Genomic DNA, 15,166 nt, shown 5'->3' on the forward strand with positions numbered 1-15,166 from the left:
TGTGTTCATGATGGAAATTCCTGCGTATTCCTCACCCCCAGGGAGAATGGCCCTGGAGCCCAAGCCGCCGGTGACTCATGTCCCTGGGCGAGGACTGCAGCTTGCCTAAACAGAACGCGCTGCTTTAAGGGGCACGTCCCACAAATCAAATATTAGGCCTGAGAACCTCCCCCAGAAAGACAAACAGGTGGTGTGCGAGCTTGCGGTTTCTGCAAACAGACCCGAATCCCCAGAAAAATCTATGTTGGATCTCCCGGCGTGAGACATGGGAGAACCAAGCCTGGCCTTAAAAATAATGATAACAGCAATAATAATAGATTTGAAGTCACCCCCAGCCGGGCCACTTGGCAGCACAGACACAGCTCCAGAGCTGAACACACAGGCACAGAAACAGGAAGCCAGCTGCCAGCCCTGGAAGGAAATTAACTTGGGTCCAAGATCGCTCAGGAGGCTTTGGTGAGGCTCTCTCCGTGGCCTGTCGTTCTCACGTGACCGTGGACTTCCTCTTTATCGTTATCATCACCATTTGGTCATTCGCCTCGGATGGCCTCAGAGGACTTGAATAAGCTTCCGTTTCCCTCACTGTGATTCCTAATATTTATCCCACCACTTGGGACTTGATCCACAGAATGGCTCTTCAGTTATGTTATTTGTCCTGTTCCAGCAAGTACCTCGGACAGTTTGGTCCCTTCGTTCTGTGACTCGTTGGTTCTCTCGCGCTTCGGTCCCCATCTGTAGGGCCAGACTTGAGGTTCATTTCTCGGGCCTCCGGAGTACATCTTCATGCTGTTCTCTCAGGGGTGGCATGGGGTGTGGGTTTTATATTTGGGAATCTCTCAGCTGGGACTGAGACCTCACTCCCTTTCCCCTCAGAACTCTGACAGCATAATGTGACCCCAAAGATGTCCATGTCCTGACCCCCCTGAACCTGTGAGAATGTTAGGGTACATGGCAAAGGGGAATTAAGATTGAAGGTGCAATTATCAGCTGACGTGGACGTGGGGAGATGACCCTGGGGTTTCCAGGTGGCCCACTGTCATCACAAGGGGCCTGACCACTTCACGCCACCTCAGGCCTCGTCTCCGTTCCCCGGTCCTTCACCTCCTCTTTCTGCCTCAAAAGGGGTTTCCTTGCATCAGATCAGCCTTTGCTCAGAAGACATTAACCCCCCTTGAGAACAGAGGGTGTCAGCCTCCACTCTGCTGAGTCCTCCAGTCACAGCTCTCAGGTTGGTGCCCCCGGGCGACCAGGAAGTCAGATGGCAGAGGAGGATGTGGTGTGGGTTTCTGTCTCGTCTCCATCTCTCACACCAATTTCTCTACATTCACTTTCGAGACAATATCTGACAAACATTTTTGAGACAACAGCTGATAGGCAACTCAGACTAGCCTATCTCTCAGTTATTCTTCTCAGTAAACAATGATGTTTCAGGGGAAAACTTTCTAGTTGGAACTCAGACAACTGCCGGTTCCTTTCATGAAGAAACAAGTGGCACATCGATGTGTAGAGGGGCATTATGTGCATGTCTCATTCCATCTCACAGGATGTTCAAAAGACAGGTATGCAAGGATCGAGGTTTAATAACATGATAATTTTTACTATTTCATCAAGGACATACCTTTAATCAAGGACACATGTCATCAAAGACATGCTCCACTTTTGTGGCAAAGAATAGAGTGACCACTGGAACCTTCTGTTCCTTTCCCTTGGTCTGTGCTCAGGCCCTAAGAGTTTTGCCCACTGTTGCTTTTGCATCATTGGTGCAGGTGTCAAAGGTCAAAAAAGGCAAATATCATCGTAGTGTTATTATGAAAATAGTTTTGACCTTGTCAACCCTCTGAAAGGGTCGTAGGACCCTCTACGGGTCCCTGGATCACACCTGGAAATCCACTATTCTAAATCACTGGACTTAACGTCCCACATGGAAATTCTGCCCATTTTCCTGCCCGGTGTCCATTTTAATTCCTTTCCATCTTTATTTTAGCCAACTCTTCCCACCTCAATGAACGTGGCCCTTCCATCCCGACCTGGTTTCTTCTTTAGCTCCTGCTCTTCCCTCGCCGGCCCCAATTAGCACACCAAGCAGACTTATGTCAAGTTCTCTTCTGTTTCTGAGTCACATTCGAGTCACTTCTGTTCCTGAAGGTGACTCTAACTTGTGGGTGCATGTCAGGCGTTTCCCCACTGAGGCGGCTGCAGTGGGACGACATCTGGTCGACCCGGTGTTGGCGTGCGGGTTCTGCTGGATCTGCTCACCTCCTCCTGACCTGAAACCCCAGGTCGGGGCGATGTGCCTGCAGCTGGCAGACATCATCTGGTGCTATTCTGCTGGGCCAGCACTGGGTCTCCTTTTCCCTCCCTCTCTGTTCTCCAGCTGTGAAGAACAGAAATTATATTTTACAGGATCTGAAGCAGAGCATCATTTTCCTTTCCTCCAAATTCTGCTCCTGAAATATGTGAGTCCCCAGCCACCGCCCCAGGACTCTCCAGGGCTGCACTGACACAGGTCTCATCTTTTCCCGCCGTGATGGGTGGATACAGCCCTGCTCAGACAGGGAACGGGGGGCACTCCCTGGGAGAGAGGCTGGACAGGACCCCGCCCAGTGGAGGGCTGGCCTCTAGGTCTAATGGCTGGTGCATATATGACAAGAGCCGAAATGGAGGCGCCCGGACCCTTCCCACTTGGCTGCAGGTGCTCTGTGCTCCTCTGTTTGAAGCACAGACTTGACCTTGTCGATGCAGCTTTATCTAGACTGTACTCAGTGGGGACAGTGTCCCCCCTAGATTCCTACAACCACTTGGCCACTTTACCTTGGTTTTCCAACCTCAGTATTTTAATGAATAGTCGGGGGGAGGGGCATCAGTGAGGTGCAGTCACTTTCGTCCACTTTCATCCAGCATTGGTCACCCAATGCCTCTCAGAATAACTCCATTGTCTGAAGCCTCACCACGCTCGGGGTGTCCCCGTCAGACAGCACAGGTGCAGAGTTCTCAGAAGACAGGGGCACCTAGTGTCTGTCTACTTTGCGTCACTAAGAATGTATTAATTTGATCTCACTTAAAACTAAAATATTACATTTGGCCGACATTCTCTGAGATAGAACAAAAGGACTGTGTTCGTTAGCTGCGGGTACGCTTTCCAGTCGGTCCGATTTGGCAGGTTCACCAGGAAGCCGTGTTGCTGAAAACCTGACCGTCTAGGAAGAAGAACGGTGGTTTTCCTGGGGCTGCAGGTGCTGGGTGATTCCTGCTCTGGACACTCTCCAAGCCCAAGCCGTGCTAGCCATGGGGCGACAAAGCTGGGGACTCAGCTCCACTGCTCCCCTGCTGGGAGAGACCCCAAACCACTTGTCAAGGAAACGCCATCTGGCTGTGCCCTCAGGCTTCTGTGAGGGCTCTAGGACGGTGCAGTGACCTGTTGGCTTTCTCAGTGGGGTGCCAGCCTACCTGGTGTTGTCCTCAGCTCAAGGCCATTAACTCAGGCCGTGGTAGCACATGGAAGTGGCAGACCAGGGCCCCACAGCAGAGAGCATCGGCCTCACCCGGCCCACCATCTCCGTGGCCCTTTCCTCTGCATTCTCTGCGATCTGCTCTGACCCGCCCATCAACCGCTTACATTTTCTCTCCTCTCACCTCCTCTTAAACAATCACACTGGGAACAGATTGGTCTAGATAACCACATCATCTGACCTGGCTGCATCCCCCAGGACTCAGCTGGCCCCACCTCTGCTGGGCCTTTAGAGCCACCAACCCCTACCCTTCTGAGGGAGATTAGACACTGGATACTAATGACTGATGACTCCCCAGCTAACCAGGGCACCTGAGCGCGGTCTCTAAGCTTTAGTTCCACATCGCAGACACTCAGGGTTTCAGCTCAGAGCTGGGGAAGAACGTGGGTTTTGGGCCCCTGTCCACCCTCTTTCCGTTACACTGAGTGACGTGAGGCTGTGTGGGCAGCGGCGGGAACGGTCCCAGCCTGGGATTCAGAACCTTTGTGGTTCGTGGCCCTTTAACAATGAATGACAGTCATGAGCACACAGCCTGGAAAAATGTCCAATTATAAACAGTCACGGAGGTGTTTAGATGCAACTCCATGTCTGTAAAGATAATGTATTTCAACCCCAGTCTGCCCACCTTGCACCCGTTTGGACCCATGCCGTCGGTCTCTCCCTGGTCTCTCCCCGAGAGACAGAGTGGGGGTTCGGGTTGGTGCTACAAGGGGCACAGGCTGCCTGTGGGTGCCTTTCTGACTTTTTGTCACTGTTTTCTGCATATGAAAAAGGCCCCTTGTGTGCACACACCTATTTAAAGCCTGTTGCAAAAAACGAGACATCCAATATATTTCCTGTTTGTTTTCTCCTAAGGGGGCTGAAGGGCAGAATTAAGAAGGAAAACTCTCAGAGGGAGCTGGTTTCCAACACGGCCCGTCTGAACGAGAGCCGCTGTGCCCACTGCCTGCAGCCCTACCAGCTCCTTGACAGCCCCAAAAGGCAATGCCTAAACTGCCACCTCTTCATCTGCAAAGGCTGCAGCCACGCCCACCCAGAGAAGCCGGGCTGGCTCTGCGACCCCTGCCACCTGGCCAGGTGAGCCGGGGCCAGCGTGTCCCTTCGGTGGGGCAGGTGTGTGTGGCAGTCACGCACGCCTGTGTGTCACCCACGGCAGTGCCACGGGCCTGAGCTCCGTCTCTCTGCAGAGTCGTGAAGATGGGCTCGCTGGAGTGGTACTACGGGCATGTGAAAGCCCGCTTCAAGCGGTTTGGCAGTGCCAAAGTAATCCGGTCCCTCTGTGGGCGGCTGCCGACAGGAGGTGAGGAGTGGGCAGAGGTGGGGGGGGGCGCGGGTCTTTTGGTTCCCAGGCGTGTTTTAATGGTTCAGGACCGCAGAACCCTTTGGAAAGTGTGCGCGAGCACCTGTCTGTCAGTCCCTGTTTCTGCTGTTTTTTATGAGGTTGGCTGCTTGCTGTGTGAGCTGCAAACTCCTGCACCCCTGGCCTGACCTGGCCCAGCCCCCTGGGAAGTCCAAAGGCCTGCATGTTGACACCCCCACTATTGAGTCCCAGGCTCTGTCATTAAGCCTGGCCAAGCATTTCGGAGCACAGCCTACCAAGCCAGTGTCTAGGGTCTCCATCGAAGGACTGAGGCCAGTGCCCCCAGAATGTGCAGAGCAGATGCTGTGCTTCTTGCGTTGGGGTGCCCCACTGTGTCCCAACCTCTCCCCCAGGCCTCTGGTGCCTTACTTGTTTGCATCCTGTGTCCATTAAAGCTCCAAGTTGGTAGGCAGGAGCAGAAGTTGGCCATGGCCACCCCCAGAGCATTCAGGTGCGCCATGGGCCTGGCGCAGGTGTTTCTGAGGCATCTTAGCACAGTGTTGAGTTTAGGACAGAGATCACTGAGAAGCACCCTAACCTGTGATGGTTTTAGCACCTGGGGCAGCAGACCAGGGAGTGATGGGGCTTCTTAGAGGGATGCATATAAGTCATCCAAACCATTGCATTTTTTAAAAAGATTTTATTGGAAAATTGGGGGAGGGAACAGCACTGGGGAATCAGGGAAGGGGAACAGGCAAATTGCTGTCCTTTTGTTCTTCAGTCTAGTTGTGGAGTATGTCACTTCACTGGCCCATGTTGGTATTGTGATCATTGCACTCTTCCCACCTGAGGCAGATCAGTCACCAGCCCTTGGACGGCCACTCACGTAGCTCACGGCAGCTCACTGCAGCCCCACTGCAACCTACGCTGTCGTCGGCGACTCACCACAGCCCAGGTCCAGGTCAAGCTATTGTTCACCATCTTAGCTGAAGAGGGCGCAGCGTCACTGGCCCTCATGTGGGAACCGAACCGGTGACCCTACTGCTCAGAGCTGGCGTCCCAAGCCAACTCCTAACCAATGAACCACTCGGCCGGCGCCACAAACCAGTGCATTTTTAAGAGTAAAAGCAGCCCTTCTGATAACCACGCTGAGACAACAGATGTGACTGGGAGTGCCCTGGCAACACAGGGAGGGACCGTCACCCTATTCTTGGGGGCTCTTCTCCCCTCTTCCCCAAGCTACTTCTTAGAGACTGACATCTCTGTCTCGGGCTAGAGCCCATGCCATCTCAGCCAGCCAGGAGCCAGCCAAGGGTCTTCCTGCAGCAGCAGGAGCTTGGTCCGGCCCCTCACAGGGCTCAGGGGTGAGGGCAAGGAAGCCACACTAGGAAGCATCTGAGAATCTCAAACCCAAGTCAGCCGCTCAGGGCAGGAAGCCACAGGCCACATCAGCACCGGGAGGACCTGGGCCTCACCCTGGGAGGCGCTGATTGATGCTGGGGACTGGGTGGGCTCAGGAGTCTGTCATGCAAAAGGTCGCAGGGATCTGATGCCCAGCCAAGGCCTGGAGCTGCAGGGGCCATCACCACCCTGAACTCACCAGCTTCAAAATTGTCACTGCCAAAGGCCAGGAGGTGGCGCTGTGAGACAACAGGAACACAGATTCCCAGCCACGGCTCCAGGCTTCACAGAGGCGCGTCTCAGGTCCCTGGAGGGGTGTCCCAGAGGCTGCGTTCTCCATTTTCTCTGCCCACACCTGTAAACACAGCACCCTGAGAACAGGAGCATGGAGAGAGCACAAGAGCTGGGAAACTTGTGCCTCTAAAAAAATTATTCCAACAAACAAAAAAAAGGAAATGATTAAAGTTAATGATTTGAAATCTGGCCCTGCCTGGGCCTAATACTGACAGTGTGCAGCTGGTGGGGGCAACCGGGGGGCCTTCTGAGTGAGCCTTCAGAGTGGAGGGTGCATCTCCCCCAAGGCCCCCAGCAGAGGGCACACGCTGTGGGACAGTCCCAGTGGACCGATGGGAAGTACCCTGTCCCGGATGTCTTTCTTCTCAGCACCTTTTCTTTGGTTGTAGGTTTGCCTAATGGAGCAGCACATAGCTCGCCTGACGTCAACAGTAAGTCCCTCTTGCTCAGATGGTTTACCTCTGTTCCCACCTCTTTACCAGGAATGGCCAGGAAGCCTCTGCCAGGATAGAAATCTCTCAGCAACATGGGAAATCCTTTGGGTTTTTTAAGCATGGCTCGATCTCAATAGATGGGTTAACATCACTCAAACTCTGTCCCCTGCGGACGGGGAGACGTAAGGGGTTGATAACAAAAAGAGTTGTGGAGATGCTGTTCCTATTCAATAGTCGGGGCAGTGACGCCACCCTGACAGGTCACACACACTGGGGGCAGTGACACCACCCTGACAGGTCACACACACCCCAGGCCCCTGGAAACCCATTTCCACATGCCCTCGGTACAGACAGTCCCCATCCCAGCGCCCTCTGTCAGGTGGTTTGGTGTGTGTCCTCAAGGCTGTCACGGTCCACAGAGAATAAAAATAATTACAGGTCTGTTGCCCAAGTGCTTTGAGGAGAAGACAGGAGGGCAGAGAACCCTGGGGCTCAGCCTCACTGCCCACCGCCATGCCTGAGGCCGGGCCTGCCGACCAGCAGGTGAAATGAGGCTGTGGGGAAGTGGTCTGTTTGGGGGAACATGACTTAGCTCCAGGCCTCCTCTACCCACCACAGCTCCAGTGTCCTCAGATCACCTAAAAGGGGGTCAGTAAATGGAGGGTGAATGCCTACAGGTGTGACCATTGATACAGTTGATGCAGAGCATTAGTTTTCTGCTATGATTTGGACCAGTTCTAACTGATGTTTGGATAGGCCTTTGTAAGATCAGCAGAGGGTCTTGTCTGGGTGTTAAGCAGAGGATGGATGGATGATGGATGGATGGATGGATGNCCACTGTGCACGTCCTGACGTGGCATTCCAAATGGAATGAGTGTTTATTCCAGGGAACAGGGCTCCCGGCAGCATTAACCTCGTCTGTGACTTTCCTCTGAATGGGTGGGAGGGAATTTTCCGGGGGCCGAGCTCCCGAGGGGCAGGCCGCCTTGTAGGCTGTTTTGGGAACCTGAGGAGGAGGAAAGAGGAGACCAGGTCACCTTCGACTCGGCCCAGGCAGATATAAATCTCTCCCTGAAGCTGGCATGTGTGACAAGGAACTAGGGATTGGTGTGTTTACTGTACGGGGTGTGATGTTATTCCTGGCTTCCCAGCAGGACAGTGCTGCGCGCCAAAGAACTGAAAATTCAAAGACGTACAAAAGTGGGATATTAACAACACTAGCATCAGAAGGGACTTTAGGATGGATTTGACTTAATGCCCCTTTCCTACCATCAAGTCCCAGGCGGGGCACTGCCATGAGGACATGTTCTTTCTGTGAATAGCCTTCGAGCCAACACTTGGGTGAGAGAACAGCCACTCTTACGCTTCGTCTACTGCCCAGTGTAGGGCTTGGGCTGTGAGCCCCATGGGCGCCGTCATTTCCCTGGGTGTGGGGAAAGACGGTGGACAACAGAGGCTTTGCTCAAAGGGGCGCCTCCGTCTTTGACTGACATTCCAGCAGCATTGGATTTCGCTGTCCTACAAGCCAGGAAGAACCTCCAGGGCCCCCCGAGGATGGATGATGGCGCTGGAAGCAGGCCAGGTGGAGGGGGGGCCAGACGAGGCTTCTAGGAGGTTGTTTCAGCCTCTGATGCAAAGAGCCAGCTACTGATTCCAGAACGGCACCTTGGGAAGGTGACTGCTTCTTACTACTCATGCTCTCTTTAATTCCTTTCCTTCTCTTTCGGAATTGAGTTCTCCTGGAGAACATCAGCTATTCTGTAAGCCAGGGGAATTAAAGAAACCTTGAGAAAGAACAAAGTTGGAGGTACCACGCTCCCCGATTTCAAACTGTACTACAGAGCTACACTTATTAAAACAGCATGGTACAGGCATAAGAACAGAGGCATAGATCAATGGAATAGAATAGAGAGCCCAGAAATAAATCCTTGCTAACATGTTCAATTAATCTACGACAAAAAAGGCAAAGATATACAATGGGGAAGTGACAGTCTCTTCATTAAGTTGTGTTGGAAAAACTGGACTACTTTTTTACACCATATGCAAAAATAAACTCAAAATGCATTGAACACTTGAATGTAAGACCTGAAACCATGAAACTCCTAGATGGAATCATAGGCAGTAAGCTCCTTCACATAACTCTTAGCACTATCTTTCTGGACATGTCTACTCGGGTCAGGGAAACAAAGGGGGGAAAATAAACAAATGCGACTACATCAAACTAAAACCATTTTACGCAGCAAAGGAAACCACCAAAACAACGAAAAGGAAAAAAAACAACAGTCTACCGAATGGGAGAAGATACTTGTGAATTACATATCTGATAAGGGGTTAATATCCCCAATATATAAGGAACTCATACAACACCAGTAAAACAAACAATCCGATTTAAAAATGGGCAGAAGACCTGAATAGACATTATTCCAAAGAGAACGCACAGATGGCCAACAGATATATGAAAAGATGCTCAATGTCACTAATCATCAGAGAAATGCAAATTAAAACCACAATGAGTTACCATCTCACACCTGTCAGAATGGCAGTCATCAATANCAAGAGATAGAGGAGCCAGGTGACCCCAGGGTTTCTAGCCTGAGAATCAGCTTTAAAGGAAGGAACGGCCCTCAGCTGAGCTGGGGGAGGGCAGGGGGGTTAAATCTCATCACCCACCGTTGGGTTATTTTGGCTGTAAAAGGCAATTGGATAATTTTGCAACTTTTGTTTTTTATGGCATATCTCTAATCATGAGATACGTTATGACGGGTATCACCCACTGTGTCACAGAAGACATTACCACAATGTCCTCACAGCTTTGCAATTTTCCAAAAGTCACAGATACACTGCTTCTGTGGGTGCTTCTGGGTCAGCCCCAAGCCGGCGTCTGGGAACATAATCTCTATCAAAGTCAACACAGGGCTCGCGCGAGGGACTGTGGGCACCATGCCTGGCACGTGTAGACATGCCATAGACAGTGGACATAAGCGCCATTGTCACTATGCAAGTTCGGAACCTACCCCAGAGCCCTGAGATGACGCAGCATTTCTAGGTGGGGCTGAGGCCGCATGGTTGTGGTGAACGGCAGTCTTGACGTGGAAGCAGAAAGGACCCAGAGACCTGAATCGTCACACCCTGTACACCTGCACTGACCAGGTGTAAACAGTGCACCTGAATCATCAGACCCTGCACACCTGTACTGGCCAGGTGTAAATAGTGCAAGCTGTGGTCTTGGTTTGGCAGCTTTGGGGTGTAAAACCCTAGGAAATGTATTGGTCACCCAATTTACAGACGCAGGGAAGACGTGTCCTCCCATTATGAAAATGTCCACCAAAGAAAGCTCAACGTCTCGTTCAAAACTGGTAGCTCTTACTTGGCGAGGATGTGGAGAAAAGGGGACCCTCATGCACTGTTAGTGGGATTACAAACTGGTGCAGCCACTATGGAAAACAGTGTGGAGATTCCTCAAAAAATTAAAAATAGAGCTGCCATACAACCCAGAAATTCCACTTCTGGGCATTTATCCAAAGAAAACTGAAACAATAATTGGGAAAGATATATGCACCCCTATGTTCACTGCAGCATTATATGAACAAAATATGAACACAACCTAAGTGCCCAACAATAGATGAATGGATAAAGAAGAAGTGGTACATATATACATGGAATATTACTTGGCCATAAAAAAAGAATGAAATGTTACCACTTGCTACAACATGGATGGACCTAGAGGTTATTATGTTAAGTGAAATAAGTCAGATAGAGAAAGACTAATACCATGTGATCTCACTTATATGTGAATATAGAGAACAAAATAAACAAACAAAACAGAAACAGACTCAGATACAGAGAACAAACTGATGGTTGCCAGAGGGGAGAGAGGTGAGGATTGGGCAGAAAAGGGGAAGAGTGTTAAGAAGTACAAACTTCCAATTATACAATAAGTCACAGAGATGTGAAGTACAGTATAGAGAATACACTCAATAACATTGTAATAACTATGTATGGTGACAGACAACAGGCAGTTACAAACTTCCTGTGGGGATCACTTTGTAAGGTACACAGACGTTGAATCACTATGCTGTATGCCTAAACTAATATATGTCAACTATAATTAAAAACAAATAAACAAACGGTGGGTCTTAGGTGGCCCTGGGTGACGTCAGGGTCAGCAGGCACGGCCCACCCTACAGAAGCCAGTTCTGGAGGGCCAGGCCAGGCCCAGCGTGGACATGTTGGGCAAGCCCGCATCGAGACTGCATGGAGACCAAGGCTCCAGCAGGAGCCTCAGGTGTGCTCGGGGACGGGACACCTGCCAGAGCCCTGCCTCCGGGCATGGTGCTTACAGGCGACCAACTGAAGGCAGACACACTCGCTTGCTCCTTTCAGTGGCCAGTTGCCGGCGAGTCCACAGATGCGGACACAGAGGAGGAGACCCTGAAGAGGAAACTGGAGAAGCTGACCAGCAACGTCAGTGACCAGGGGGCTTCGTCCGAGGAGGAGGGCGAGGAGGACGGAGCAGAGCTGGACAGGAGCACCCCCGTGGAGGACCTCCCCGGGGCGGCCCCAGAGGTGAGGCCACCCCCAGCAGTCTCAGCAAGACAAAGGCCAGGGACTAACAGTTTGTCACGAAGCCAGCAGCCCGCCCAGGGCAGGCAGCCAAGCCCTGGTGGGCACTAAGGGCCCCTGATAAGGGCTGCAAGGGATGCCTGGCCCCTGGTTGACCGCCTGGCTAACCAGCTCAGGGGGTGAAGAGAAAAGAGCATCATAGGATCAGGCCCCTGTTGGTGAGGACCTGCAGGCCCCCCATGCTGCTGGTCACACTCAGTGCTCCCCTTTCCAGGTGTGCACAACTGCAGGCCAAACGCACAGATGGGAAAAGGATTCTCCAGGCCCTCAGGACCCTGTCCAGCCCGCCAGGAACCCAGACGAGGAGTTGTCCGAGCTGGAAGACAGAGTGGCGGTGACAGCCTCCGAGGTTCAGCAGACGGAGAGCGAGGTAGCCCCAGCGGCCCCAGGGCACAGCGGCCCCATCGGGTTCCCCAAGATAGACAGTGGCAGGGCTCTGAAGGCCTGACAGCTGTGGACGGTCCCCCAAAGGGCTCAGGAGCTGGGGGTCCCTGTGGGAATAGTGCCCACCACCCCTGTCTTTTTCCCATTTGCTGTGGTGAGGGGCAGGCAGGGCTTGTAGCCGCAGTGGCAAGATGCTGGCATTCCCCACTCCCCACCCCATGAGGAGGGACTTCTCTAGAAGCAGGCTTAGATTTCGGGGCGGCCCTGGGCTCGGGGCCGGACTCTGGGTCGTCCTTTGGCCGAGGCGTGGGCCCAGAACTTGAGCTTGGGTGGGGTGTTGGTGACATACAAAGGTCAAAGGACAGAGCCAGGCCTCCAGGGACAGCCAAGGTGACTGGGTTCTGCTCTGTCCTCCCCCTGGGAACCCACAGAGAAGAAAGGGTCTGCCCCTCAGTGTTCAGGGGGAGCTGGCACCCACGGCCCATTCCCACTCCTCTGCTCATCAGCAAGGGCCATCGGTCCCCAGGGGGACGGGGCAGGTCACCAGAGCCATGCATGTTAGAGGGAGCCAACCAGCATGAGGACATTCACTTATTCCTTCTTGCTTGGCAAACCATTTTCAAACTCCTGAATGTGCCAGGCATTGTGTTGGACACAAAAGACACAGCTGTGGCCACCTAAGACCCAGCCCCTGCCGTCACGGATCTTGCGTTTTCAGTGGGCCGAGACAGACAGCCAACCAAGGACCAGAAGGTTATTTCAGATCCCGAAGAGAGCTGTGCAGACAGGAAGTGAGGGTCATTCAATAGAGTGCTCGGTGGGGCTGCTTAGGTGAGGCAGTCAGGAAGGGGTATTACGAGGGTGGCAGCGCGTGCAAGGGCCCTGATGTGTGTTCAGGAAGCAGCAGTAAAACCCGGACACTGGAGCAGGTGAGGGGGAGAGTGTGGGCAGCCGGTCCGAAAGGAGGGAGGCTGCAGAGGGCCCTGGGAGCCACAGAGAAGAATTTGGGGAGGGATCTGAATGGGGGTGATGGGGCTGGGCTTCTGTTTCCAGAAGCTTCCTCTGGCCACTGTGGGAGGAGTGGCCTGTAGGGGGAGGTGAGAGAGGGGATAAAGCAAGGGTGGTGCCAGTGGGGGTGGGTGATTGGGAACGGTGGCAAAGGGNACACTGACCAGGGCTGCCTGGCTGCTCTGTGGGAAACATCTTTTCAAGACAAAATTGTATATGTGCTACTTACTGAGCTGACAGAATACCCCTGGAGGATCAAAATCGTCATGAGGGATTTAGAACCAAACCTCTGTTCTTGCATCTAAGGAACCGGAGGTCTGCAGAGCTCCTGCCCACCTCTGCCTCCCCAGCGGGTGCTCCCTCCTCTGCCCAAAACCCCAAGGGCCAGAGGCACCTCGCAGTCCTGCAGAGGCCTGCCTGCCCCCCAGGCTGCCGCCCACTGGGGCCTGTGTCCTCGGCACTTCTGAGAAGCCATGTGCCCATCAGGGGCTGCTGCTCAGTAAGGGAGCCGGGCGTGAAGACCCTGTGATGGGTGGGTGGGCTCTGGGCCCTCGGTGCGGCCTCCGGGCTGGGTCCGGTTAGTTTCTGGCTCAGGACGTGGACGTGCCCAGAGGCCGTCCCTATCCAGCTGACCCTGACCCTCCTCTTGTCCAGTCTGTGCCGGCCAAGAAGAAGCGCCTGCTCCCTGTTCACAGCTTGGACTTCGAGGCCGACTCTGATGACCCCGCCCAGCCGTGCAGTCACCCCCTGAGCCTGTCCTCAGTCCCAGTGGCCTGGGACAGCCTGCAGGTCAGTGGGCTCTCGTTTCTGTCCCACCAGGTCAGTGGGTAACTGAGCGACAACTACTCAGGCCTGAGATAGGGACACGGCTCCGGGAAACAGCGTCTGATGGCTGTGTATCAGACCAGGCATCGGGGCATGACGCACAGTGGGACAGCCAGGGGGGGTAGGGGACACAAGATCCAGAAACTTCACATCCTCTCAGGGCTTGACTCTCTGGAGAGACCCAGCTGGCAGCTTGGACAAGTGGGGTGCAGGGCAGTCAAGTTAGGGGCCTCAGGTATTCAGGATGGGTACTTATTGCAGAAATAAGGCAGAACCCCATGACTCGGGAGGGCAGGGCAGAGGAACTGAGTCAGGCGGGCCTGGCGTGTGTGTGTCTGGACGCCTGTCTTATTAGTAGGGGTCTTATGGGTCGGAGAGGCTGCCATTAAGAATCACACCAGCGCATCTGGCATCCGCAGGGGCCTTCCCGGAACCAGGACAGGTGGTCACTCTACTCCTTAGCTGGGTGACCTTGGTCTGGGGAACGTCTGTGAGACTCCATCCCCACCCACACACACCTGGAAAGGGGTGATACTCTCCACCTCACAGGACCATTTTCAGAAGCAGAGGCGGTGCCTAGCACACACAGGGCACTCCCCTGCAGCAAAGGGCAGCTTGGGTACAAGACCCAGAGCAGTGCTCCACTTCAGTAGGACCTCTGGACTCTGGGGGTGCCCTGGGCTCAGGCGGGACCGGGTCAGAACTGGGGCAGGGCTGGGGTCTGTCCAGGCTGATCTGCAGACCCCAGTTGGAGGTGGAAGGGACAGCAGGATGATGAAACCAACATCCAAGAGCACTTGGGGGCACAGGTCCTGCTTGAGCTGCAACCTGGCACCTGCAGCTCTGGTTGTCTGTGGCCTGTAGGACCTCCCAACCCCCGACAGCCAAGCTAGAAAGGAGCAGAGGCGTGTGGCTTCCTGAAGCCCTCAGCTCCTTGTTTCCTTGGGGATGGTGGCACAATCGAGGGGACCATCTGCCAGCAAGAGGAAAGGTGGAGGAGGGGGGTGTGGGAGCGCACCCAAGGGGCTACCCCATCCCCACCCACTTTTGCCTCTCTGTCCTTCAAGGATTCAGATATCCACAGAACAATGCACCTCCTCCCCCAAAACAATAATAATAACATCCCACCCACTTCCCCAGGGCTTTGTTCTCTGGGTGCATCTGAGCCCTGAGGCTGTCTGAAGTGTTTACTTCCCTTCAGTGATGGTGAGCCCTCCCCAGAGTCGCAGAAAAAGCAACAAATGCTTTCAGCAGGATTTCTGAAATTAAAGGGAACCAAGTTGCAAAGGGCTAGAGGGGAGGGGTGTCTAGTGTTGGGTCAGTCAGGTGATGCCTAGAACCCTCCAGGTGTGGACAGAAAGATCCACACGCCAAGGGGCCGCCTGTCC

General features: G+C 53.6%; 1 protein-coding gene across 1 annotated transcript in view; it reads left to right on the forward strand.

Annotated features, from left to right (window-relative positions):
- Positions 1-2,288: 2,288 nt before the first annotated feature.
- Positions 2,289-15,166, forward strand: part of MLPH (melanophilin) — a 35,729-nt gene continuing 22,851 nt past the window's right edge. Inside the window, exons 1-7 of the mRNA XM_019628332.1 lie at positions 2,289-2,317; positions 4,365-4,586; positions 4,697-4,809; positions 6,894-6,935; positions 7,377-7,448; positions 11,281-11,504; positions 11,776-11,931. Coding sequence (XP_019483877.1) covers positions 2,289-2,317; positions 4,365-4,586; positions 4,697-4,809; positions 6,894-6,935; positions 7,377-7,448; positions 11,281-11,504; positions 11,776-11,931 — 858 coding nt within the window. The remainder of the gene's footprint in view (positions 2,318-4,364; positions 4,587-4,696; positions 4,810-6,893; positions 6,936-7,376; positions 7,449-11,280; positions 11,505-11,775; positions 11,932-15,166) is intronic.

Source organism: Hipposideros armiger, unplaced genomic scaffold (genome assembly GCF_001890085.2).
Source record: "Hipposideros armiger isolate ML-2016 unplaced genomic scaffold, ASM189008v1 scaffold_17, whole genome shotgun sequence".
Lineage (NCBI taxonomy): Eukaryota > Metazoa > Chordata > Mammalia > Chiroptera > Hipposideridae > Hipposideros > Hipposideros armiger.